Source organism: Oncorhynchus clarkii, chromosome 12, assembly GCF_045791955.1.
Source record: "Oncorhynchus clarkii lewisi isolate Uvic-CL-2024 chromosome 12, UVic_Ocla_1.0, whole genome shotgun sequence".
NCBI classification, from domain to species: domain Eukaryota; kingdom Metazoa; phylum Chordata; class Actinopteri; order Salmoniformes; family Salmonidae; genus Oncorhynchus; species Oncorhynchus clarkii.
In genome coordinates this window covers 49,437,577-49,463,078 of record NC_092158.1, presented here as the reverse complement: position 1 = coordinate 49,463,078, position 25,502 = coordinate 49,437,577, and the positions used below count along the sequence as shown (strand labels likewise).

At 39.7% G+C, this 25,502-nt stretch overlaps 1 protein-coding gene across 1 annotated transcript in view; it reads right to left on the bottom strand.

Annotated features, from left to right (window-relative positions):
• Nucleotides 1-25,502, bottom strand: part of LOC139422065 (kin of IRRE-like protein 3) — a 274,299-nt gene that overhangs the window by 67,058 nt on the left and 181,739 nt on the right. The window contains exons 4-5 of the mRNA XM_071173211.1: nt 18,078-18,235; nt 14,608-14,758 (exon numbers count right to left, since the gene is read on the bottom strand). Of these exons, the coding sequence (XP_071029312.1) occupies nt 14,608-14,758; nt 18,078-18,235 (309 nt within the window). The remainder of the gene's footprint in view (nt 1-14,607; nt 14,759-18,077; nt 18,236-25,502) is intronic.

Here is a 25,502-nt window from a genome sequence, read left to right as displayed (position 1 = left end):
AGAGTGAGTGTGTTTTTGCTGTGAAGAGATACATTGTGTGGCTATGAGAGAGAGAGAGAGAGAGAGAGAAAGAGAGAGAGAGAGAGAGAGAGAGAGAGAGAGAGAGAGAGAGTTTAAAAGGATTTTGTAAGGTGTTCCAAGACGATGGCGCAGAGAACATAAAAGTCCTTTTACCAAATTCAGTTCGGACATTTGGAACAGTTAGCAGGATAAGGTCCAGCGAACGAAGAGAGTACCCACCACATTTCTGAACAATAAAAATGCACAAATAAAAAGGTAGTAAACCCAGAATGGCTTTGTAAATAAAAGTATACCAGTGACTGAGCCTACGAGTGACTAGAGAAAGCCAGCCAACCCTGTTATACAAAGTGCAGTGGTGCGTAAGTGTTTTGCAGTTTAAAATAAATCTCAAAGTGCCATGGTAAAGAGTGTCAATTGATCTCAAACACTGAGCGGAAGCATTCATATATAAAATATCCCCATAGTTTAGTAAAGGCATACATGTAGCTGATACTAGCCTCCTTCTGGCTTCAAAAGAAAAAACGGCCTTATTCCTAAAATAAAATCCCAATTTCAGTTTACATTTTTTGTAAATTGTTGATTATGCAATTTAAAAGAGAGGCCGTCATCAATTAAAATAACAATATATTTTTATGAGATTACAACCTCAATCTCCTTGCCCTGACAGGTAGTAATAGGTGAAAGGTTCAGTGGTCTATTTCAAGGTATTAAGATACTTTCTGTACAGTATCAGCAATGGCTACATACAGAGTGCTTACTGTACTGTAGAAATGTACATGAAGTGCTTAAATACAGTTGAAGTCAGAAGTTTACATACACCTTAGCCAAATACATTTAAACTCAGTTTTTCACAATTCCTGATATTTAATCCAAGTAAAAATGCATTGATTTAGGTCAGTTAGGATCACCACTTTATTTTAAGAATGTGAAATGTCAGAATAAGAGTAGAGAGAATGATTTATTTTATATTTTATTTCTTTCATAACATTCCCAGTGGGTCAGAAGTTTACATACGTTCAAAAGTGTATTTAGTAGCATTGCTTTTAAATTGTTTAACTTGGGTCAACCGTTTTGCGTAGCCTTCCACAAGCTTCCCACAATAAGTTGGGTACATTTTGGCCCATTCCTCCTGACAAAGCTGGTGTAACTAAGTCAGGTTTGTAGGCCTCCTTGCTCGCACACACTTTTTCAGTTCTGCCCACAAATGTTCTAAAGGATTGAGGTCAGGGATTTGTGATGGCCACTCCAATACCTTGACTATGTTGTCCTTAAGCCATTTTGCCACAACCTTGGAAATTTGCTTGGGGTCATTGTTTATTTGGACGACCCATTTGCGACCAAGCTTTAACTTCTTGACTGATGCCTCTATTTATGATATAATTTACAAATATTATACCTTTTTTTAATCAATTTGTATATTTGAGATTATCCACAATATTTGTTGATTTATTTGTTCTGTCCTTTCAGGTGGATCAAACTGAAATTGCAAACAACTTTCTAAGGCTTGTTTAACCCCTCTGTTGTGTTCGTTTCATGTTAATTAATTCTGTGTTTCCGGTCCAAAATGACCACCCCATTATAGCTGATTATAAATCCATAATAGTACATATATTATCACCTAATGTTGTGTTAGATCTTTTTATCAACTTAAGTTCTTGTGAACATTACAAGTTTTGAACTTCTATTTGCTCTTTATGGCCTGTATGCCTCATTGACCTGAGCTCATACAACTAGTTTTTGAAAAAAAAGCATAATATATTGATTATATTAGAAAAGTTCTATATATTATTGAAACAATGTTTGTTTGTGAGAATGCCAACAGGTGTGGTTCCCGTGGGGGAAAGATTCTACTAGGGAAATCCCATGGGGGTTTTCATGGAAGCCAAGAAGGGGAGTGAGGTGTGTGTGTGTGTTCAAACACACATGCATGTGGGGGTCTGGGAGAGGAAGTGTGTCCATCTGATGAATGGGCATATGCCTGAACTAAATTTTATACACTAATTGTAGTCTCACCCATTCATTTCTAATGACCGGTCATTTTTGACCAGGAACACCACAGGTGTACAAAAGTTAAATAAAACACCCAAAATGTAATGGAAATCATCAAAATGTATTTTGTGTGGACAAAGTCATGGAACCTTATGACAATCAGATTAAATTAACTACATTTTTCAGAGAGAACTTGTAAATCGGTCAAATTCGACCAGAACACAGCCGAAGGGTTAAAGAATTACAACATTTCGAAGATGATTTTGTTTTCAAATAACTGAAAGTGAGCATTTGTAATCTGAATAAAGGGAAAAAAACATTATTTAACATGGGGTGAGGCATTCTTACTAATTTACTAGAGAACCATTTCGGATTTAAGTATAACTTTTGTATGACTGATGCCGTTAGGGAGAGGTCTAATGCTTTAAAATGTAATAATGTCTGCCCTCCAAATTCATATTCCTTATATAAATATTGCCTTGTCCTGACCATAGAGAGCTGTTTATTCTCTGTTGGTTGGGGTGTGATAGTGACTAGGGTGGATCATCTAGGTGATTAATGGTTTATGTTGGCCTGGTATGGTTCCCAATCAGAGACAGATGTTTATCGATGTCTCTGATTGGGGATCATATTTAGGCAGCCATTTCCACTTTCATTGTGCTTGGTGGTATCTTGTCTATGTATAGTTGCCTAGTAGCACTCTTAGCTTCACGTTTCGTTTGTGCTTGAGTTTTGATTTATTCAAATATGTGGAACTCTACGCACGTTGCGCATTGGTCCAATCATTATAGCGATCGTGACAAATCGTGATCCATTCCAAGTAAAATTGAATATTTTTTGTTCATATAATTTAAAAAGCAGGTCACAAGGTGTAGGCAAAACCATGAGCAAATAGGTGAACTGTGATGTGACTAAAGAGTTCATCAGGGTGATTTTTCCACAAATAGACAGGTATTTTCCTTTCCATGGTAGCAAGATATTATCTATTTTTGCTAACTTTCTATCAAAATGTATTGGGATATTTATACCGAGTATGTCCCTATCCCCGTCAGACCATTTTTATTGGTAAACTACACGGTAATGAAAACGTAGAATTTTTTTGTGATCCAATACGTAATACACTTATCATAATTTGGTTTTAATCCAGAGAGGTTTGAAAAGTTTCTAGATCCTCTATGAGGCTGTGGATGGATTCTAATTGTGGTTTTAAAAGAAAACATGAATCATCTGCGTACAATGACACCTTAGTTTTTAAGCCATGAATTCCAAATCCCTTAATATTATTGTTGGATCTCATTTTAACAACTAACATTTCGATGGCAATAATAAATAGATATGCCGATAGTGGACAACCTTCCTTTACTCCTCGACAGTTTAAAACTTTCTGAGATGTAGCCATTGTTTACTATTTTACACCTAGAGTTACTATACATAACTTTATAAGAGATTCTCCAAACTTGAAATATTCCAGGTATTTTTATATAAACTCCAGTCATACTTTATCAAAAGCCTTTTCAAAGTCTACTATGAAAACCAGGCCTAGTTTCCCTGATATGTCATGCTATTCTATTGTTTCCAGTACTTGTGTTATATTATCTCCAATGTATCTTCCATGTAAAAATAAAAAAACCTGTCTGATTAGTATGAATAATATCTGGCAAAACCTTTTTAACTTTTTCACACGTACCAACACACGGGTGTGATCATTCTACAGTGGTCGCTGTAGCATATGATCAAACCGGTGTGATTAGAACTGTCAAGAGTGTGCGCAACTGGTTAACGGAAGTCAGGTGCAGGAGAGCAGAGATGAGTGAACAGGCACACTTTATTTGGCAGAAAGAAAACAGTCAGATGCAACTGCTTAACGACACTCACGCCAAAGGCAAAAGCAAATAGAGCACTCGTCACACAAATAATGTACAGCATACAATACCACGGGTTCCAAACAAAGACCTGGCGAAAAACCAGCATGAAGCGTCACACATGACATGTAACAAACGATTACACAGAGACATGGGGGGAACAGAGGACAATATACACATAGAGTGATGAGGGGATGTAAAACAGGTGTGCGGAAAATGAAGACAAAACAAATGGAAAATTAAAGGTGGAACGCCGATGGCTAGAATACCGGTGACGTCGATCGCCGAGCGCCGCCCGAACAAGGAGAGGAGCCGACTTCGGTGGGAGTCGTGACAAGAACACTTATTTAGAACGGCTAGTTTCGAATGAAGCAACAATCAGAATTTGAGCTGGCCACACTCTTTTCAGAAACATTTTGCACAAACACAGTCCTTACAAAATTATGTCCAGAATGTGAGCAGTTAATTTTTGAATGCAATTTTCAGACATTCACAAAAGTATCTACAGCATAACACAATCATCTAAACCGGAAAAATGTAGGCTACATTTGTCCTAGCGCTAACTGAGGAAAGATTGACGTAACATAAGTGGTAATATTTGTATAACTCTTGCTGACAAACTACAATATGAATTAGCTAATATAAATGACTATTTATGGTTAATCACATCACGGGTGAATTCACCATTGATCTAAATAATTGAGTAAAACACTCTTGAAATCGAAAGTAATCCGATGACAGGTAGTTTCTGTGCACTGCCATGCTGTTTTTTCACCATCGTTCACATCCCACCATTCATTTCCGGAAGTCCTCAAAAAATGAGTGAACCCTTACTCACCTCATTTTGTTATAACATCTTTGGTCCAACAGAAGATTACGTGAAACCCATAATGCCTTGTCCAGTCGTGGCCAAAAGTTTTGAGAACAACACAAATATTAACTTTCACAACGTTTGCTACGTCAGTGTCTTTAGATATTTTTGTCAGATGTTACTATGGAATACTGAAGTATAATTACGAGCATTTCATAAGTGTCAAAGGCTTTTATTCAAGACCTTTGCAATCCTGGCCTCAATTCAAACTGTTCTTAGAAAATAAAAAGTTGTTAGAAAATCATTTGAAATTAAAGTTGAAACAGCCTATAAATAATAACAGGATAAATTCCTTGGTTTGAGGGCAGAGCAGATGAAATGTACTGTTGCGTAACAATCACATTCTGGAATGGAGAGAACATTCTAACATCACGTGCATAAAAAAATTCACGCAGGGGCAACCGTTAGAGATATTTGGAACTCACACATGAAAGGCTTAATTCTATGCGCAAAGCATTTAGCTAGAATTTTTGCATAAACAACACTGAAGTGTAAGAGGCCTCCAATTTTGTTAATGGCATGGATCTTGTGGCACACAGTGGCACCCACAGAACAGAAACAGATCAATCACCAAATGATTTCCATCGCCCTCACCTCGATCTGTAATATATATAACCATTAAAAAATATATATTACAAAAATCCTGTTAATCTTATTTTCCATACTTAGCAATTCATATTTGTAGTAATGTAGGCAATTTATGCAAATGATTTTTACCTTTCACCAGTCTCTCCATTACCAAAATGACATTATAGCAAGGAATTATTATTTTAGCAAACAATAATTGTGATTCATCCTACAGTGGTTCCTCCTTTAAAAGTTGCGTCACACCTTGCGGGCTGCTGCAGCATTCTGTGGCATGTTATCTATTTGTCAGCCATTTTTTTCTGTTAATGCAAGTTATTGCTAGTTTGACCACCAGAGGGCATCTTTGAGAAGCATTTGATAGTCTTCCGTATTGGCATTACCAGAGAATTTAAAACCTTTTTTGTAATAACATAGTATGATTTGATTTTAAGAAATTTTGCTTAATTAATTTGTTCTTAACTGACTTGCCTAGTTAAATAAAGGTTACACTAAGAGCATAACATTTCTGCACCCTAATTTTTGAATTCTTGTCAACCAATACCCAAACGGAAATAAAAATCTCATTGACTAATCAAGACCAGTCCCTATGCTTGTCTCAGAGCAGGGCGAAACGGTACTAAAATAGTTGTAGGCTTTGCTTCTAACTTCAATATGCTCTTTAAATAAATGAGACCTACACCATTTTAAAAGTATATCTAAAAAAATGTTTTTCAATGATGTGACTCTCCTCCGGATTGGAGGACTATATTAATATCTAAGGGGCATTTCCGTTAGGATCTGTGAGACTATCTAAGGGGCTTTCATAGAATTCTAAATTAATTAATAATAATCGCTTTGTTTAAAAAGAAAACAAGAAAAAGGCAATTCTTGAACATGGGTTGAGACATTCTCCCTAATCTTTAAATAAAGCCAGTTTGTTATTTAGAATGATTTATTTCTGGAGAAACCTAAAAGCTGAGACATTCAATAACGTCATCTTCACAGACGAGTCAACTGTGGCCCTTGAGCAATTTGTTCAAAATTGCTACATAAAAAAAGGAATAAGCTCAAGAAGATTAACGAAAGCATAAAGATGTTGATGAAGAAATGCTGTTTTGAGTTAGAAATGTAACACCTTATAGTACTTAAGCATCGAATACATTGCAAGGTGAGGGATTTTCACAACAGTAGCCGGGCTATAAAAAAGTATATTGTCCTGCTAATAGTAAACATTAGCATCATCTACATTCTTTATTGTAACCACATTTGTTTTCTTAAAATTATTGTTTTATGTAGGATGCTACATTTTTGACAAGTTGCAATTGTTGGTAAGCCCAATAAAAACTATCCTACTTCTGTTAGGCTGTTAAGCTTCATAGCCTACCTCAGCCAGTTAAGTTATTTTAAATAGGTCTAGGCTCAGAAGAAATAGACTCCAATTAAGGCCTCTTGTTGTTTGTAAAGTCAAATTAAAATGAAGATTATTGTTGAAATTAATTGCTCGGCTGGTGTGGGTTTTCTCCATCTGTTGGTGTGCAACACTTGCATAACAAGTTAGCTATATATTCAGCACCAGCCACTGTTCACCTCCTATTAATTGCGTTGCGGTTGCCACCAGTTGTTTAAAAAAAAAAATGAAACGTTATTTAACTAGGCAAGTCAGATAAAAACAAATTCTTATTTACAATGACGGCCTACCCCAGACAAACCCGGATGACGCTGGGCCACTTGTGTGCCACCCTATGGCATTCCCAATCACGGTTGGATGTGATACAGCCTCAATTTCGAACCAGGGACTGTAGTAAAGCCTCTTGCACTGAGATGCAGTGCCCTAGACCGCTGTGCCACTCAGGAGCCACAACGATATATATATATATATATATATATATAGTTATATATAGTTATATAGATAGTTACAGTATATCACAAAAGTGAGTACACACCTCAAATAATTCAACACACAGCAATTAATGTCTAAACTGCTGGAAACAAAAGTGAGTACACCCCTAAGTGAAAATGTCCGAACTGGGCCCAATTAGCCATTTTCCCTCCCCGGTGTCATGTGACTCGTTAGTGTTACAAGGTCTCAGGTGTGAATGAGGAGCAGGTGTGTTAAATTTAGTGTCATCGCTCTCACACTCCCTCATACTGACTGGTCACTGGAAGTTCAACATGGCAAAGAACTCTCTGAGGATCTGAAAAAAAGAACTGTTGCTCTACATAAAGATGGCCTGAGCTATAAGAAGATTGCCAAGACCCTGAAACTGAGCTGCAGCACGGTGGCCAAGACCATACAGCGGTTTAACTGGACAGGTTCCACTCAGAACAGGCCTCGCCATGGTCGACCAAAGAAGTTGAGTGCACGTGCTCAGCGTCATATCCAGAGGTTGTCTTTGGGAAATAGACGTATGAGTGCTGCCAGCATTGCTGCAGAGGTTGAAGGGGTGGGGGGTCAGCCTGTCAGTGCTCAGATGATATGCCCTACACTGCATCAAATTGGCCTGCATGGCTGTTGTCCCAGAAGGAAGCATCTTCTAAAGATGATGCACAAGAAAGCCCGCAAACAGTTTGCTGAAGACAAGCAGACTAAGGACATGGATTACTGGAACCATGTCCTGTGGTCTGATGAGACCAAGAAACTTATTTGGTTCAGATGGTGTCAAGTGTGTGTGGCGGCAACCAGGTGAGGAGTACCAAGACCAGGACAGTAAATAAATTAGATGTATAATTTATTTTAAAATGCAGCCCCATCATGATAGGAGAATAAATAAACAAGATGTATAATTCATCATAAAATGAATATTCCTCATCTGCACCAAATTGAAAGCTCTCTCACAACCCCTGCTCACAGACATACATTGGTTCTGGGATATGCAACCATTTCCTTTCTTACTCACTTAATGCCACCCTTTCCCAAACACCAAAAAACACACATCACCCCATCCATCTCAATACATCCACACATACCCACATACTGTGCCTTCTGTCTGCTGTTTTTATCTCCACCATGTTGATTTAGTGCTTTAGTGTTGCAATTAGTTATATTTGAAGATAGATAGAAAAGCTGCAGTATTGTGTGTTTCATTATTTGCCTCCTCTATGAGAACTTTGTAATTTTTAGAATAGCCATGGAGTAGTCTTTGAGTCTCTGAACAATTGGTTATCAATATACAGTTTATCGACTACGAGAGCTATGCGTTTCCCTTTCATTCTATTTTCCTTGAAAATTGGATACAGAACTTCCTTCGGCAACTGGTCATTCATGCCTATTTTCATGCCAGCAAGTCTTTTACCCAGGCTTTTAACCATTATTTTATCTTTAAAGAAAGCAAATTTGGCAACTATTGGGCATCCATACCTTTGCCCTCTCTGTCTGAAGCGGTGTATATGTTTGTGTTGGATTTTGTCGATAGCTTCACATGGGATCTGAAGCGCTGTAAGGAGGAACTCTAATGACACATTTAGGAACATTTCTCCTTATTTCTCTTGGATACCTGTAAGTACCAGATTCTCTCTCATGGATCTAGTCTGTATGTCAAGTAAGGCTTCTCTCAGAACGATGTTCTTCTTTTTAAGGTCATTAACTTCTGTTTCAACATTATTGACTGTCCCTTTCAGCTTGTTTGTGTCTTTCTCCAATTTCGCAGCTTTTTCGTCACTCATCTCGAGGCTTGCCTTTATCTGTTTTATATCCTTACTTACTAGTTCAAGTATGCCCAGTTTGTCATTTATTGATTGTAACAGATCGATTTCGACCTTTACTATTCCCGGTGGTGAAAAGATTAAATTGTCTGTGTCTGTAGAAGAGTCACATTTTTGATTTGCGATAGGTTGTTTGTTTTCGTAGTATTTGTTGATACATTTCTCTAGTTTTATGACTTGTTTTGTATTGTTATCCAGATTTAAGGTTTTTACCCACCAGATTATGAAGTGCTAATATTTAGTCTAATTTACCGATATTGAATATTACGTTTTTATCTTGAGGTGATCTACATTGCTGTGTTCCGTCCTCGATCTTGGTTTCTCTGGCACTAATTAAATCATGTCTTTGCTTCATTAATGATTAACTAACAATCTGTTCCAAAATGAAAATTGACGGCATATCAGCCAAAATAAGATTTTCAGTAAGCATCGGATCGCCACACCTACTTGCTTGCTTCAACAAACCTTAGCTAGTGCCCAAGAAATGGCCACTTCCCTCCCGGTGAATGGTGTATAGCACATCAGGTGTGCACCGTATCATCCATCAACCAATGGGTTGGAAGAAAAGCTTGTACAAACCAGGAGTTGGAAATTATTTTGCAATTGTTTAGTTCTGAACAAATCCACACAGCCTGGTACTGAACCAGGATCTATAGTTGCGCAGCTAGCAGTGCAATGCAGTGCCTTAGACCCTTGCGCCACTCAGGAGGCCTTTTTTCCTTTTTGAACTTCTTGATGCACCCATCATCCCGTTAGCGGGATCGTGTTCGTCAACCACCGCTGAATAGCAGAGCGCCAAATTCAAATTAAATTACTAAAAATATTACATTTTCATGAAATCACAAGTGCAATATAGCAAAACACAGCTTAGCTTAATTTCAATAAATCTTTTCGGCGAAAGCATACCAAGCGTTTATGTAAGGACATTTCTCTCAGTAGACAAAATATTACAAACAGCTAGCAGCCAAGTAGATTGGTCACGAAAGTCAGAAAAGCAATAAATTAAATCGCTTACCTTTGATGATCTTCGGTTGTTTGCACTCACGAGACTCCCAGTTACACAATAAATGTTCCTTTGGTTCCATAAATACCTCCATTTGGTTGGCGCGTTATGTTCAGAAATCCACAGGCTTGAGCGGTCACGACATTGCAGACGAAAATTCAAAATGTTCTTAGAAACATTTAAATGTTTTTTATAATCAATCCTCAGGTTGTTTTACAATATATAATCGATAATATATCAACCTGGAATGTAGCTTCTTCAATAGGAGAGAGAGAGAAAATGCCTGCTCCAAGCTGTTGCGCATACAAAACGCTGCTGGCACCCAGCCATACAATGATGCGATGCGATCTTTCTCGCTCATTTTTCAAAATAAAAGCCTGAAATTATGTGTAATGACTGTTCACGCCATGGGGAAGCCATAGGAAAAGGTATCAGGTTGATATCCCTTTAAATGGAGCGAAGGCAGGCTATGGAACATGGAGCTTTCAAAATAGAAGCCACTTCCGGGTTGGATTTCCTCAGGTTTTCGCCTGCAATATCAGTTCTGTTATACTCACAGACAATATTTTGACAGTTTTGGAAACTGTGTTTTCTATCCTAATCTGACAATTATATGCATATTCTAGATTCTGGGCCCGAAAAATAGGCAGTTTAATTTGGGTACGTTTTTCATCCAAACATCAAAATACTGCCCCCTACACTCAAGAGGTTTAACCTGTGAAATCAAGTTTTTTACAATTAGCTAATTAAATTACTTCATCAGTCATTGCAGAAAGAGCTGGCAAGCTAGTTGTTTTCAAGCATGATGCACAGACAAAGACTATGGAGCAAGATGCAACGGAAATTTTGCAGGTGGGGAAAGAGCGAGAGATGGTTGAGGGGGAGGCTTGAAACGCTGGGCATCTTTTTATGACATGCATTATATGAATTAGGTCCTCAGAATTATACCTAGGAGGAGCGGCTTCTGTAGAGTAACTTTGAATGTGCTTGAACTAGCTGGCTAACAAGCTTGTGTTTGTAGGGCTGTACCAGAATTAAAAACCCATCTTAAATTTTTTTAATTAATCAATCCAATGTGAAATGTGATAACTAGGCCTATAGTATTCTTAACTTGCATTGAAAAAGTTAATCCATTCTTCTCTAGCTCAACACTGCTTGAGGAAGACTCTAGTAGTCGAAACGCATTGCAGTTGTGCATCCTGATGTACTACGCTGACTGCTCCTATATGTATTCTTTTGTAAATATATTCTGTTAATAGTTCACTAAAGTCAATTGAAATCTACTGGCTCCCTACTCAACTTCTTTCTTAGATTACATGACATTAGGGGCCTACCTTCCCACTGCCCTTATCTCATCCTAGCTAATTAAAAATCTCTCTCCCTATCTTCTGAATCAAGTGCCAATGTAACGTCAGTATAGTCAGTAGCCTATGCTTCGGAGCACAGGCCAAGATTTGAGCTTGCAGGCAGACACTGGAATATGTTTCTGAGGGACAGAGTGAAGGCTTTGCATAGGAGCTTTGTTGCATTTTGTTGTGGGACTGGAAAAAAATGCCTGGAATGTAAAATAACTGGTTATTAACTGGTTCCCATGTTTTTAAAATAATGCTTCTGTTCAGGAACAGTATGGATCACTTTTGTTCCAGGTTATGTTTCTGTTCCTTGAAAAATGTCAATTTGTTCAGGTTTTCAGTTCTGTTCCCTGAACTGGTTCCAAGCCCTGGTACAGACCATGAAACATGCATTGAAAGCGTTTCAGGGTCAAGGGAGACTGCACCAACGCTTGAACAGCGTCCTTCTATCCTACATGGATTTTGTACTGTAGATATGTGGTAGTGGTAGAGTAGGGGACTGAGGGCACACAGTGTGTTGTGAAATCTGTGAATGTGTTGTAATGTTTTTAAAATGGTATAAACTGCCTTTATTTTGCTGGACCCCAGGAAGAGTAGCTGGGGAGCCATAAATACAAATACAAATACAAGAACATTCCTCATTACTCATGAAGAGAGATCTACACGAAAGCTTTGACCTTTTCAAACCTCTGAACGCAAAAGAGACGTTACGCAGTCAATAGGAGAGTCAAGTCAAATATTGTGAACTGAGAGCAAAGGTCAGCCCTTTCAATCCAAGAGAAACTGTCTTAGCCAGGAACTACCTCAACGGACCAAAGTGGGTTGCTGCTACAGACATTGCTCAGACTGTGTCCTACACTGTTAAGACGGCATAGAATGTCATCTGAAAAAGGCACACAGATCCGTTACTGTTGAGTAAAGCCACACCGAAAGAACCGCCAGTCCTGTCTGTCCAGAACTGTTACTGGGTGACACCTTGACCCAGCAGTGGTCACATAGGGAATCACAGGCACGTTCTCAGGACACTGAATCAGCCGTACCCACTCAAGGACGTGACGAGACTGTGACACAGGCTACTCAAATGCCTACACCACAGTCTAAAGACATTGTTATTGAGAGTCACGTTGACCACCGTTATCCTATGAGAGATAGACGGGCACCAAGATACTTGCTTGTAAGCTTGTTCATAATTGTGGTTCATAATGGGGACAATTTGAGTAGGTTGGGAGGAGATGTGTATTGGGGTTGTGCCGAAGAGCATCATGGGAGTGTGTGTTGAGATGATTGCATTCTAGATACATGGTCTACCATCTCATCAATATTGAATTGTTATAAAGATGTGGTCATGAAACCCATGAGACATAAAACCCTACAGTGTTCATTTCTACTGCATAGTGGACCACCACAGATATTCAGGTGGTCAGGAACACATTCACATAGACAGAGAGCTAGGAGAAATATGCTAATACTCCATCAAAACACCCTTGCGAGCAGTAAAATAATGTCTGACGTGATTGGAGTGACCAACAAGATGGACCCCGTGTCCCAAGCTAACCCTCCTCCCCCGTGTTTGTCTGCCCTCTGCCCAATGCATTATGGGGCATGTGTTTGTGTGTGTGCTTCTTTCCACACCGCCCGCCACCGTCAACCAAACCAGCTGCCTCTCATCAATATTAACTGGCTACGGTGACAGTAGGGCTCTCCTTGTGGCAGTCAGCACCCCCCCGAGGACCCCTACGAGCCTCGTGGCCTCTTCTCCTCGCCACGCGCTGTCATCACTTATTCATCGAACACCTGTTTCCATTCCCCCACCCTCGGTAACAGAGGAGCCTGTGGCTAGTGGCTTATGTCTGGCTTTCCACTTTTCTAAATTGCTTCCTTGTGTTTTATTTTACCCCCCACCCCTCCCTTTGCTGCTGAATGCGCATGCAAAGTGAAACAAGAGACACATTTAGGTGGGCCCACGCAAATGCCCAATTGGAAATCAGTAAGGCTAATGCTGCGTGCTAAAGGCAGACCCATCGCTCAAGCTCTTCCCGGTCTGTTATGGCGAAGGGGGGGGGGGGGGGGGGGGGGTAGTCGTCATCTCTCACATTTCCATCCTGAGGAGAATTGATTCTTACAGCTTTGCCATGCCAATAGGGTGTGTTACTCTTGGGGGGCTTTGTTCTTTCTCCACTATTGGTGTATTGGGGAGAGACCTGTACTCAACCCTGCATTGTTGCAGTTCATTCCTATCAAACGAGCTACGCTTACGATTGGTATCAGATTCACCTTATTACCCAAATTACACAAACGTTATCACTATTGCTCCAGTGCTGCTGCTGCTGCCTGCTAGGTATATATTTTATTTCAGGCAAACTCAAATTTACCCAAACAGAAAGACATTTGTTTTTATACAGCAGTTGACTTGCCGCAAGGGAAAAATGCGCCATTGTTTTTCATGACAAAATGATGAGGCCCCTCTCTGGCAGTATGCACAACAACAGCTAGTCAGTTAGCGCTCTTGTTTCTGTCTCTCCCCGTGCCAAGGCTTGGGGAGAGGATTCCTTTTGGATGAGACACAAAAATAAAAAGAATGCACGATGAGGAAGAATGTCAAACGTAATTGAGCTGTCAAACGTAATTGATCATTGAATAGTATTTCAGTTTTATTAGTCAAACTTAATAGCTTTGAAGGAGCTGTGAGGGACGCAAAAGGCCTTTGTTCAAAATTCCTAACTTACGGCAAATGGTTTTAGTAATCAAATAATACCTTCTGAGAATTGCATTTTGTACAGAGGGGGCCTATTTTTCACTATTCGGAAGGAATCTCTTGGTAGTATTTTCGTATAAATGATTAGTGGCAGGTTGAGCACAAGAAAGAAAGAAAGAGAAGTGCACACACTGGCCACACACACAGGAAGAATCAAATAGCAAACACTAACATTGATTTTCACTGGCTGAGACCATGACATCAAACACATTATCTCTTTCATTGTGCTCCCAGACAAATATGTTAATTATTCTTTGAATGGGAAGTGCTGCAATTAATAGAATTCACATTTCGACAGTGTTTGTCAAAACCCAGCCTTGGACCCTCCAAAAGACATTGTTAATAAATATTGGAGATGTTGGGTTAGCATGTGCAATGTTAGGGGTATAATTCTGCAGTAGAAATAGGATAAAGACAGTGTTTGATTGTTCAAATAGATAGACCAATGGATGAGTTTTGTGTGAGATATGGGGCGCTGCACTCACGTTGGATATCGATGGTGACAATGGCATCTTTCCCATTGGGCAAGGCCTTGTTTGAGGCCCGACAGGTGATTTGTTGGCCTGTCTTGATGTTGGAGGCAGAGAGGTAGAGTGAGCTGACTGTACTCTCCCTTCGCTCATCCCGCAACAGTGTCTGAGGAAACAATGCAAGAACAGAGATCACTAGTATCATTACAAGATGTCTTATTTCAATTACATTTACAATGTGTTCATTTAGCATCTTTATCCAGAGTGATGAGAGCAACTAAAGTAAATAAGGCAAGCACATATCACTGCCATTGCAAGTTATACAGTAGGTGGGTGGCAATCGATTTACAGTACATCATGCAATATATACAAACTGTATGACCTCATGAATCTCAAGTATGGCTTACCCTGAATGACATAGTAATAATATGGTAGTAACATATTTGTAATGAGTTTAGTGGTACATTTTTTGAAGATTTCTGGACAGATGGAATCAGTCGTCTCTCTATCGTTTGCCTCAATTTGCATGCCTTGATATGCCAAGCCAAGTCATGATCTGACTCAAAGTATGTTTTTCCAAAACCCAGCTTCCTCCTTGGATGAAGATGAAACATATTGGTTCTCTGTCTCCAAAGTTATTTATCCTGATGAGTCTAAAATGGAGCTGTTAACCTGTTGTAACTATGGGGGCGCTATTTCATTATTTGATAAAAAAACGTTCCCGTTTTAAGCGCAATATTTTGTCACGAAAAGATGCTCGACTATGCATATAATTGACAGCTTTGGAAAGAAAACACTCTGACGTTTCCAAATCTGCAAAGATATTGTCTGTGAGTGCCCCAGAACTGATGCTACAGGCGAAACCAAGATGAAACTTCAAACCGGAAGTGAGCAAAAATTCTGAGGCGCTGTTTTCCATTGTCTCCTTATATGGCTGTGAATGCGACAGGAATGAGCTTAGACTTTCTGCCGTTTCCCCAAGGTGTCGGCAGCATTGTGACGTATTTGTAGGCATATCATTGGAAGATTGACCATAAGAGACTACATTTGCCAGGTGTCCGCCTGGTGTCCTGCGTCGAAATTGGTGCGCAAACGCCAGGTGCAAGTATTTTTCCATTTGATAGAGAGAAGAAACCAGGCTTCCACGAACGATATATAATCGAAGAGATATGTGAAAAACACCTTGAGGATTGATTCTAAACAACGTTTGCCATGTTTCAATCGATATTATGGAGTTAATTTGGAAAAAAGTTCAGTGTTTTGATGACTGAATTTTCTGGGGTTTTTTGGTAGCCAAACGTGATGTAGAAAACGGAGCGATTTCTAATACACAAAGAATCTTTTTGGAAAAACTGAACATTTGCTATCTAACTGAGAGTCTCCTCATTGAAAACATCCGAAGTTCTTCAAAGGTAAATTATTTTATTTGAATGCTTCTCTTGTTTTTGTGAAAATGTTGCCCGCTCAATGCTACGCTGAATGCTACGCTAGCTATCAATACTGTTACACAAATGCTTGTTTTGCTATGGTTGAAAAGCATATTTTGAAAATCTGAGATGACAGTGTTGTTAACAAAAGGCTAAGCTTCAGAGCTAGCATATTTATTTCATTTCATTTGCGATTTTCATGAATAGTTAACGTTGCGTTATGCTAATGAGCTTGCGGGGATAATTACACTCCTGGATACAGGTTTTTTTGGTAGCCAAACGTGATGTACAAAACGGAGCGATTTCTAATACACAAAGAATCTTTTTGGAAAAACGGAACATTTGCTATCTAACTGAGTGTCCTCATTGAAAACATCTGAAGTTATTCAAAGGTAAATTATTTTATTTGAATGCTTTTCTTGTTTTTGTGAAAATGTTGCACGCTGAATGCTACGCTAAATGCTACGCTAAATGCTACGCTAGCTATCAATACTGTTACACAAATGCTTGTTTTGCTATGGTTGAAAAGCATATTTAGAAAATCTGAGATGACAGTGTTGTTAACAAAAGGCTAAGCTTCAGAGCTAGCATATTTATTTCATTTCATTTGCGATTTTCATGAATAGTTAACGTTGCGTTATGCTAATGAGCTTGAGGCTATAAATAGGATCCCGGATCTGGGTTTACTCGTCGCAACTGGTTTTAACAGATTCAGATGAATCAAAAAGACTTGACATCCTAACAGTGTGACGTGTAATCAATATGATGCAAACATTATCAAATGTGACACATTTCAAATGTTCTATACAGATGCTGAAACTAAGTACTAACAAAGTAGCTATACACTATCCGTGTCAGTTATTAACCATCAAGATCCCAATATAATTATTTTCCCAAAATAGTCCTCTCTTTTCTCAAAACGCCAAAAACATTTCTCAAGCTTTGAGACATTTATTTTAATCAGGAAAGAGAGCGCTGATATAGAAATACATATGTCTAAGTGGCTTGCCTGTGTCTAAATCATGGTCTTACAATGAGTGAAGGGAGCGCCCTCCAGTCAGTTTGTGTGGGTTAGACTCACCCCAGAACGAGCAAGATCACACTGCAAGATTAAACTCGCCTCTCACTTTCTCCGTTTCCTACTCAGGGCTGAGAAAGTGAACAAATTGCCCATGAACACATCCATAATGTAGAGTGTTGGAATGCTTTCTCTTTTTTTGTCATGTTTAAAGAAAAACGTGAGTGCTCCATCTTGCCCCGTGAATCAAATAAAAAATCTCAGCTGCCATTAAACTGACAGAGTGAGGCCTTTTTCAGGACACTTCGAGGAAAGGATGAGTAAAGACAGGAGAAGAGAGGAAGATAGGAAGAGTGGGAAGGATTCCTCCAAGTGAGGGAAGAGCGAGCACACCTCTTATCAAGGTCCAAAAGACACATTTCAGGTGCACAATGAATTTATTTATGTAAACTTAATTTCAGTGCATGCACCTTTTAAACTTTTTAGTGCAACATATCTAGATTCCTGTCTTGTATAGAGTTATAATAACAGTTTTATTAGTATGTATTGAATTTGTCCGTTAATAAATGTAGTACCTACAGTACATGCATGTGGCGAAGAGGTTTGGATCTCTTGGCATAACAGCTATGGTGTCGGGTTGACATTCACTGGAGTTCTGGTCAGTGCAAACCCCTGAATTCTATACATTGGTGTCAGAAGTGGGATGATGTTACTGTGATACCATCAAAGTCTGGGTATGAGTGACTGCAGATAGAAAAGTGATGGGCGCTCTTTCCGTAGGAAGGGTACATTGTAGCAACCTTGATAAGTCCGTTTGAATCTCTTGGTGTAATGGTTAAGGTGTTGAATTAGTTTCAATATGTACGAAATAGCGATGTCCTGTTGAAAGAGTCAGGTCAGCACAGAGATCAATCAAAACTAGCCCACACCATACCCAGTCTAGATCCATAGCTACAGTGAAATGATAAAACTGCAATTTTAGAATGTGGAGGGGACATGTCCTGCCTCATCCCTAGTGGAAGTTACGCCAACATCCTTACCTTAGAGAACATGGCGCCATTCAGGACCTGCCCGTTGCGAATCCAGATGATGGAGGCGGCAGGCTTGGCATTGTCGGCGTGGCACGTCAGGTTGAGGTGGTCGCCGGCCCTTAGGCTCACCACGGGTGCCCCAACAATCACAGGGTCATCAGGGGGAACTGTGGAGTACCATAAATCATTTATTTGCATTAATTTCTGTTAGATTTGTACTGTTGGAGAGCAGTTAAAGACTTACAATAGCGGTTCATCCAAACAACAAAATTACATATTGGTTTCTTTACTCTGTAAGCAGTTTATAGACATGGTAAAACAGCAATCCATGCTTAGGTTTTGCCACTGTCTCTAAATGCTAAATCTTCAGCATGTTTGGCCCAAAACCAATGCAAGTGTAAAAAGCAATCAATATGTTGTTTTGCAATTTCGATGAACTATCCCTTAAACAGGCATTGCTATGACATTGTATACTAACTCAGGGCAACACTTCTGATGTTTCAGTCCGGGATGAAAACGTGCAGTGCCTTCAGAAAGTATTGACACCGCTTGACTTTTTCCACATTTTGTTGTACATTCAACCCCTTTGTTATGGGAAGTTAAGATAAGTTCAGGAGTAAAGATGTGCATAACAAGTCACGTAATAAGTTGCACGCAATATCGTGTTTAACATGATTTTTGAACGACAACATAATCTCTGTACCCCACACATACAATTATCTGTCAGGTCCCTCAGTCGAGCAGTGAATTTCTAACACAGATTCAACCACAAAGACCAGGGAGGTTTTCCAATGCCTAACAAAGAAGTGCACATATTGGTAGATGGGTAAAAAACAAAATAAGCAGACATTGAATATCCCTTTGAGGATGGTGAAGTTATTAATTACAATTTGGATGGTGTATCAATACACCCAGTCACTGCAAATATAAAGGCGTCCTTCCTAACTCAGTTGCAGGAGAGAAGGGATATCGTTCAAAAATTTCAATTTGAGTTACATTTTGACTTCAGAACAGTAAATGGCTGTGATAGGAGAAAAGTGAGTATGGATCAACAAAATTGTAGTAACTCCACCATACTAACTTTCATAAGAGTGAAAAGAAGGAACTGATTACAAATAAGGCACGGAAGTAAAACTGAAAACAAATGTGGCAAAAAACATATTTTATGTCCTGAATACAAAGCATTATGTTTGGGTCAAATCCAACACAGCACATCACTGAGTACCACTCTTCATATTTTCAAAAATGGTGGTGCTGGATCATTTTATGGGTATGCTTGTCATCTGCAACTTTTTTATGATACAAATAAATGGAATAGAGCCAAGCACAGGCAAAATCCTAGAGGATAACCTGGTTGTTTGCTTTCCAACATACACTGGGAGACAAATTCACCTTTCAGCAGGACAATGACCTAAAACACAAGGCCAAATATACACTAGAGTTGCTTACCGAGACGACATTAATTGTTCCTGAGTGGCCTACTTACAGTGTTGACTTTAATTGGCTTGAACATCTATGGCAAGATCAAGAACCAACTTGACAGAGCTTGTAAGAATTTTTAAAAGAAAAATGTGCAAATATTGTACAATCCGGGTGTTTTCACTTTGTCATTATGGAGTATTTTGTGTAAATGGGTAAGATTAAAAAAAATATTTCATGCATTATGAATTCAGGCTGTAACACAACAACATGTGGAATAAGTCAAAGGGTATGAATACTTTCGGAAGGCACTGTAGAATAAAATACACTTCATTTCAGAGCAACATGCGGGCTGAAGTATATAAATTCAACGTAGTCGCAAATCCAAATATTTTACATCATCATGAACAAGTAGCCTACATTTCAAATACACATTCAGTGATAGGAATTTGCTTAGACTGCGTTGCATAGAGGCTATACATCATCATCCTCACCCCTGCTACTGCTTTGTGTGGTCTGACACTTCTCACAGGTGAGCGATTACTCAGAGGCAAAAGAGGAAGCAGAAACCAGAGAGTCTGCCTCCTTTCATGCAAGAGAAAGACGAAAAGAAAGAAAGAAAGGCAGAAAGAAAGACAGAAGGAAAGAGGGTAGCTAGTTGGGGAGAGTTTCGCCGAATCCCAGCTCGTTAATGACACTTACATTCTTGTGTGAAACCAGCTCTGATCACCCTAGATTTGTATTCAAACTCCAGGGAATTATTGATTAAACACTCAGCTCATTAGAGAGCAGATCTGGGGCACGCCTAAATCAAAGGCAACATAAAGCTGGCACATCCTGAGTGCTTGGCAGAAAGAGAGTAAGGGATAGAAGGGGAGAGAGAGAGCAGCATCTGTCAATGATCTCTCTGTCACTCCTTAACATGCTCAATATGCACTTCCATACACTTCATATGTAACATATTACATGAAACAGATACAAAATAAGGCCTATCGTCATGACCACCACTTCAGTGCAATACTTAGACATTGGACATCACCACCGCGGCCTTCTATCACCACTACTGCCTTCGCTGCTTTCACTTCATTAGCGTCATCCGTTTTTCTTCCCTCCCAGGGGTAAATTAGGAGAGAGGTATAGCTCGCTACATGCAGACAAATGCCTTATACGGCACGGTGGCAGCAGCAGGAGAGTTAGAGAAAGAGTGTGTGATGGAGATGGAGTTTGAGAGAGCTAGCTGACTTCATTAGGGCATGACTTGGCCTATTTGCTCATTACTCATCCCTCACAGCTGGGGGAGGACTGATTAGAGCCATGGCAATTGCTTTCACTTTTGTCAGCCATCTTTGTTCAGCACAGTTACAATGAGACTGGTAGAGCCAAAGATTGTCCATTATATTGACAAGATAGTCAAGTGACCGCTGTAACAATGGAAACGTCCTCAAAGATGAAAGGCAGCCGGGAGAAGGCGAGATCACATGGGACCATTATAACCATCGAGAGGGCAAATACAACAGGCCATGAATATAGATAGAGGACTCATCTTTCTATCTGTGCCATTATAGCATTTGTGACAGCATGGGCAGCGCCATTTAGGCTACCTTGCACTTCTTCATTGGCTCATTGCTCCCAACTCATAGGAATCCCCACCCAGTTAACTACTTTAAAATGGTGGAAGCCCAGTGGCATAGTGCAATTTCAAGCATTGAGCATTTACAGACGCACAAATATCATACCCCCCCAAAAATGGTGAGAGGTTAGCATGCCTTGGTTCTATGATATTTGTGCATCTGTAACTTTCTCACTTGTCATTATTCATGATTCATTCAGGACTATCCATAATTATGGTAGCATCAACATTAATGTAGAAGTAATTAGAAACATATTATATTCTTATTTACAATAAAAGTGACTCATAAAACGACACAATACATTATTTATCATTCATTTCTATTGGGCACAAAATAATATTAAACACAACCAAAACTAACAGCAAATGCATCCAAAAATGTTGTAGTCTCAAGCTTGATGTAATCATTGCATGCTAGAAATATGGGACCAAATACTAAACATTTGACTACTTTAATACACATGTAAGTGAATACATAGTCCTAAAATGGGAGGACAAAGTTTTTATTTCTTCAAAGTTTATTTGTCACGTGAGCCTTACAGTGAAATGCTTACTTACAGGCCCTAACCAATAGTGAAAAAATGGTATCAGGTGATCAATAGGTAAGCAAAGAAATAAAAACAACAGTAAAAAGACAGTGAAAAATAACAGTAGCGAGGCTATATACAGTAGCGAGGCTACATACAGACACCGGTTAGTCAGGCTGATTAAGGTAGTATGTACATGTAGATACGGTTAAAGTTACTATGTACAGTGCCTTGAGAAAGTATTCGGCCCCCTTGAACTTTGCGACCTTTTGCCACATTTCAGGCTTCAAACATAAAGATATAAAACTGTATTTTTTTGTGAAGAATCAACAACAAGTGGGACACAATCATGAAGTGGAACGACATTTTTTGGATATTTCAAACTTTTTTAACAAATCAAAAACTGAAAAATTGGGCGTGCAAAATGATTCAGCCCCTTTACTTTCAGTGCAGCAAACTCTCTCCAGAAGTTCAGTGAGGATCTCTGAATGATCCAATGTTGACCTAAATGACTAATGATGATAAATACAATCCACCTGTGTGCAATCAAGTCTCCGTATAAATGCACCTGCACTGTGATAGTCTCAGAGGTCCGTTAAAAGCGCAGAGAGCATCATGAAGAACAAGGAACACACCAGTCAGGTCCGAGATACTGTTGTGAAGAAGTTTAAAGTCGGATTTGAATACAAAAAGATTTCCCAAGCTTTAAACATCCCAAGGAGCACTGTGCAAGCGATAATATTGAAATGGAAGGAGTATCAGACCACTGCAAATCTACCAAGACCTGGCCGCCCCTCTAAACTTTCAGCTCATACAAGGAGAAGACTGATCAGAGATGCAGCCAAGAGGCCCATGATCACTCTGGATGAACTGCAGAGATTTACAGCTGAGGTGGGAGACTCTGTCCATAGGACAACAATCAGTCGTATATTGCACAAATCTGGCCTTTATGGAAGAGTGGCAAGAAGAAAGCCATTTCTTAAAGATATCCATAAAAAGTGTTGGTTAAAGTTTGCCACAAGCCACCTGGGAGACACACCAAACATGTGGAAGAAGGTGCTCTGGTCAGATGAAACCAAAATTGAACTTTTTGGCAACAATGCAAAACGTTATGTTTGGCGTAAAAGCAACACACCATCCCCACTGTCAAACATGGTGGTGGCAGCATCATGGTTTGGGCCTGCTTTTCTTCAGCAGGGACAGGGAAGATGGTTAAAATTGATGGGAAGATGGATGGAGCCAAATACAGGACCATTCTGGAAGAAAACCTGATGGAGTCTGCAAAAGACCTGAGACTGGGACGGAGATTTGTCTTCCAGCAAGACAATGATCCAAAACATAAAGCAAAATCTACAATGGAATGGTTCAAAAATAAACATATCCAGGTGTTAGAATGGCCAAGTCAAAGTCCAGACCTGAATCCAATCGAGAATCTGTGGAAAGAACTGAAAACTGCTGTTCACAAATGCTCTCCATCCAACCTCACTGAGCTCGAGCTGTTTTGCAAGGAGGAATGGGAAAAAATGTCAGTCTCTCGATGTGCAAAACTGATAGAGACATACCCCAAGCGACTTACAGTTGTAATCGCAGCAAAAGGTGGCGCTACAAAGTATTAACTTAAGGGGGCTGAATAATTTTGCACGCCCAATTTTTCAGTTTTTGATTTGTTAAAAAAGTTTGAAATATCCAATAAATGTCGTTCCACTTCATGATTGTGTCCCACTTGTTGTTGATTCTTCACAAAAAAATACAGTTTTATATCTTTGTTTGAAGCCTGAAATGTGGCAAAAGGTCGCAAAGTTCAAGGGGCCGAATACTTTCGCAAGGCACTGTATATACTGTATGATGGACAGAGAGTAGCAGTAGCGTACAAGAAGGGGTGGTGTGTGGTGGGTGGCGGGACACAATGCAGGTAGCCCAGTTAGCCAATGTGTGGGAGCACTGGTTGGTCGGGCCAATTGAGGTAGTATGTACATGAATGTACAGTTAAAGTGACTATGCATATATGATAAACAGAGAGTAGAAGCAGCGTAAAAGAGGGGTTGGGGGGGGCACACAATGCAAATAGTCCAGGTTTTCATTTGATTACCTGTTCAGGATGGCTTATGGCTTGGGGGTAAAAACTGTTGAGAAGCCTTTTTGTCCTAGACTTGGCACTCCGGTACCGCTTGCCATGCGGTAGTAGAGAGTACAGTCTATGACTGGGGTGGCTGGGGTCTTTGACAATGTAGAGGTCCTGGATGGCAGGCAGCTTAGCCCCAGTGATATACTGGGCCGTACGCACTACCCTCTGTAGTGCCACTTTAACTTCATATTCATTGTATAATTTCAAATCCAAGCGCTGGAGTAGAGAGCCACATTTTTTTATTATAATCACTGTCCCAATACTTTGGAGCTCACTGTATATACTTTTAAGTAACTTTAAGAATAGTTTAAAAAGTCAAAGTGTAAATAAAGTACAGGCTACAACAACCTTCACCTTGACCAAAATCTGCACAATACATTTTTCAAATATTTTCAAATCTGAAGATCAAGACGTTGCTTGAAGATCCGAAATGTGAAACATCCCCCACAGCTTGAACGGATACAGTGAGAATAAATGGTCACATTGAAATTTGAAGTAATTTTTAAGTCATTTCATGAAGGTGATGCAATGGTGGAGTACCAGTTAATATTTATACATTATCAGTGCCCTAAAATCATGTCATAATGGGGAAATTTCCTCCCTGAGTTTCCACTCTAATTTTACCATCTGTATACAGGGGGACTATATTTGTTATTGACAAGGTGGAGTCTCAGGTTTCAAATCAGTGGTGATCCTCTGTGTTATACTGTGATGTTGGAAGAAAAATCATCTTTTTTTTTTTTTTTCTTCTCTATCGACTAATGAGACCAGCAAGAAGGCAATAATGTCAGGTTGACAACCTGCATTTGGTTTTCTTTCAGTCTCATTTGTGGCACCCTATTCCCTATTTAGTGCACTACTTTTGACCTGGGACCAAATGTGTCTGTTCAGAAGCAGTACACCGTATAGGGAATAGGGTGCCATTTGAAACGCTGACCAAGAGAGACTGAAAGCAAACCAAATGCAGTGAATAATTCATGGGGCTCCTTTCTGCGCCGACTGGTGCAATACAGGGAACCATTTTCGATATCTCTCGGTCTGTGATGCTAAATCAACAAACCCTACAGCTGTCACTGGCACAACATATCATAAACAAGCACATTTACATTATTATCTAAGACAAGCCGCTACTGTTAGCCATCTGTCCTCAACTGCCTGCCTGACTTTTCATGCTGTTGCGTTCCTTGTCTTAGGCCACATCCAAAATGGCACCCTATTCTCTATTTGTAAAACAAAAAGGTTTTCACTAAATAGGGAATAGGCTCCCATTTGGGACACAGCATCAGACCCTGGATGAGCATCAGGTGACACCAACCACACACCCATTTTAGAGGTGTGAAACAGCTATGCAACAGGCCTTGGGAACTCCACATAAAATACTGACCAGTGCAGTGAGTTCACCCTCCCACCCTCCCAGGTCTTGTGTTGTGTCGTCCGTGATGTCAGAAATGAGGGAACCAGATGGCATTTTTGCAATGTGTCGGCAAAGGAGCTAATACCGCGTGACTCATTACACGGGCCTAATTCACAACATCAGCAGTGATGTTTGGTCTCTGAAGCCAAGTTAGACCCCAGAGAGAGCAAGGGAAGAGAGAGCGAGATAGATTGAAAGAGAGAGGGGGGGGGTTGAGAGAGGGGGAGAGTGACAGGGAGAGAGAGAGAGACGGGGCCCTCCTTTCCAGTAACCCCATCATCATTTCTACCATGTTTGTGAATGTGGCACGGCCTAATGG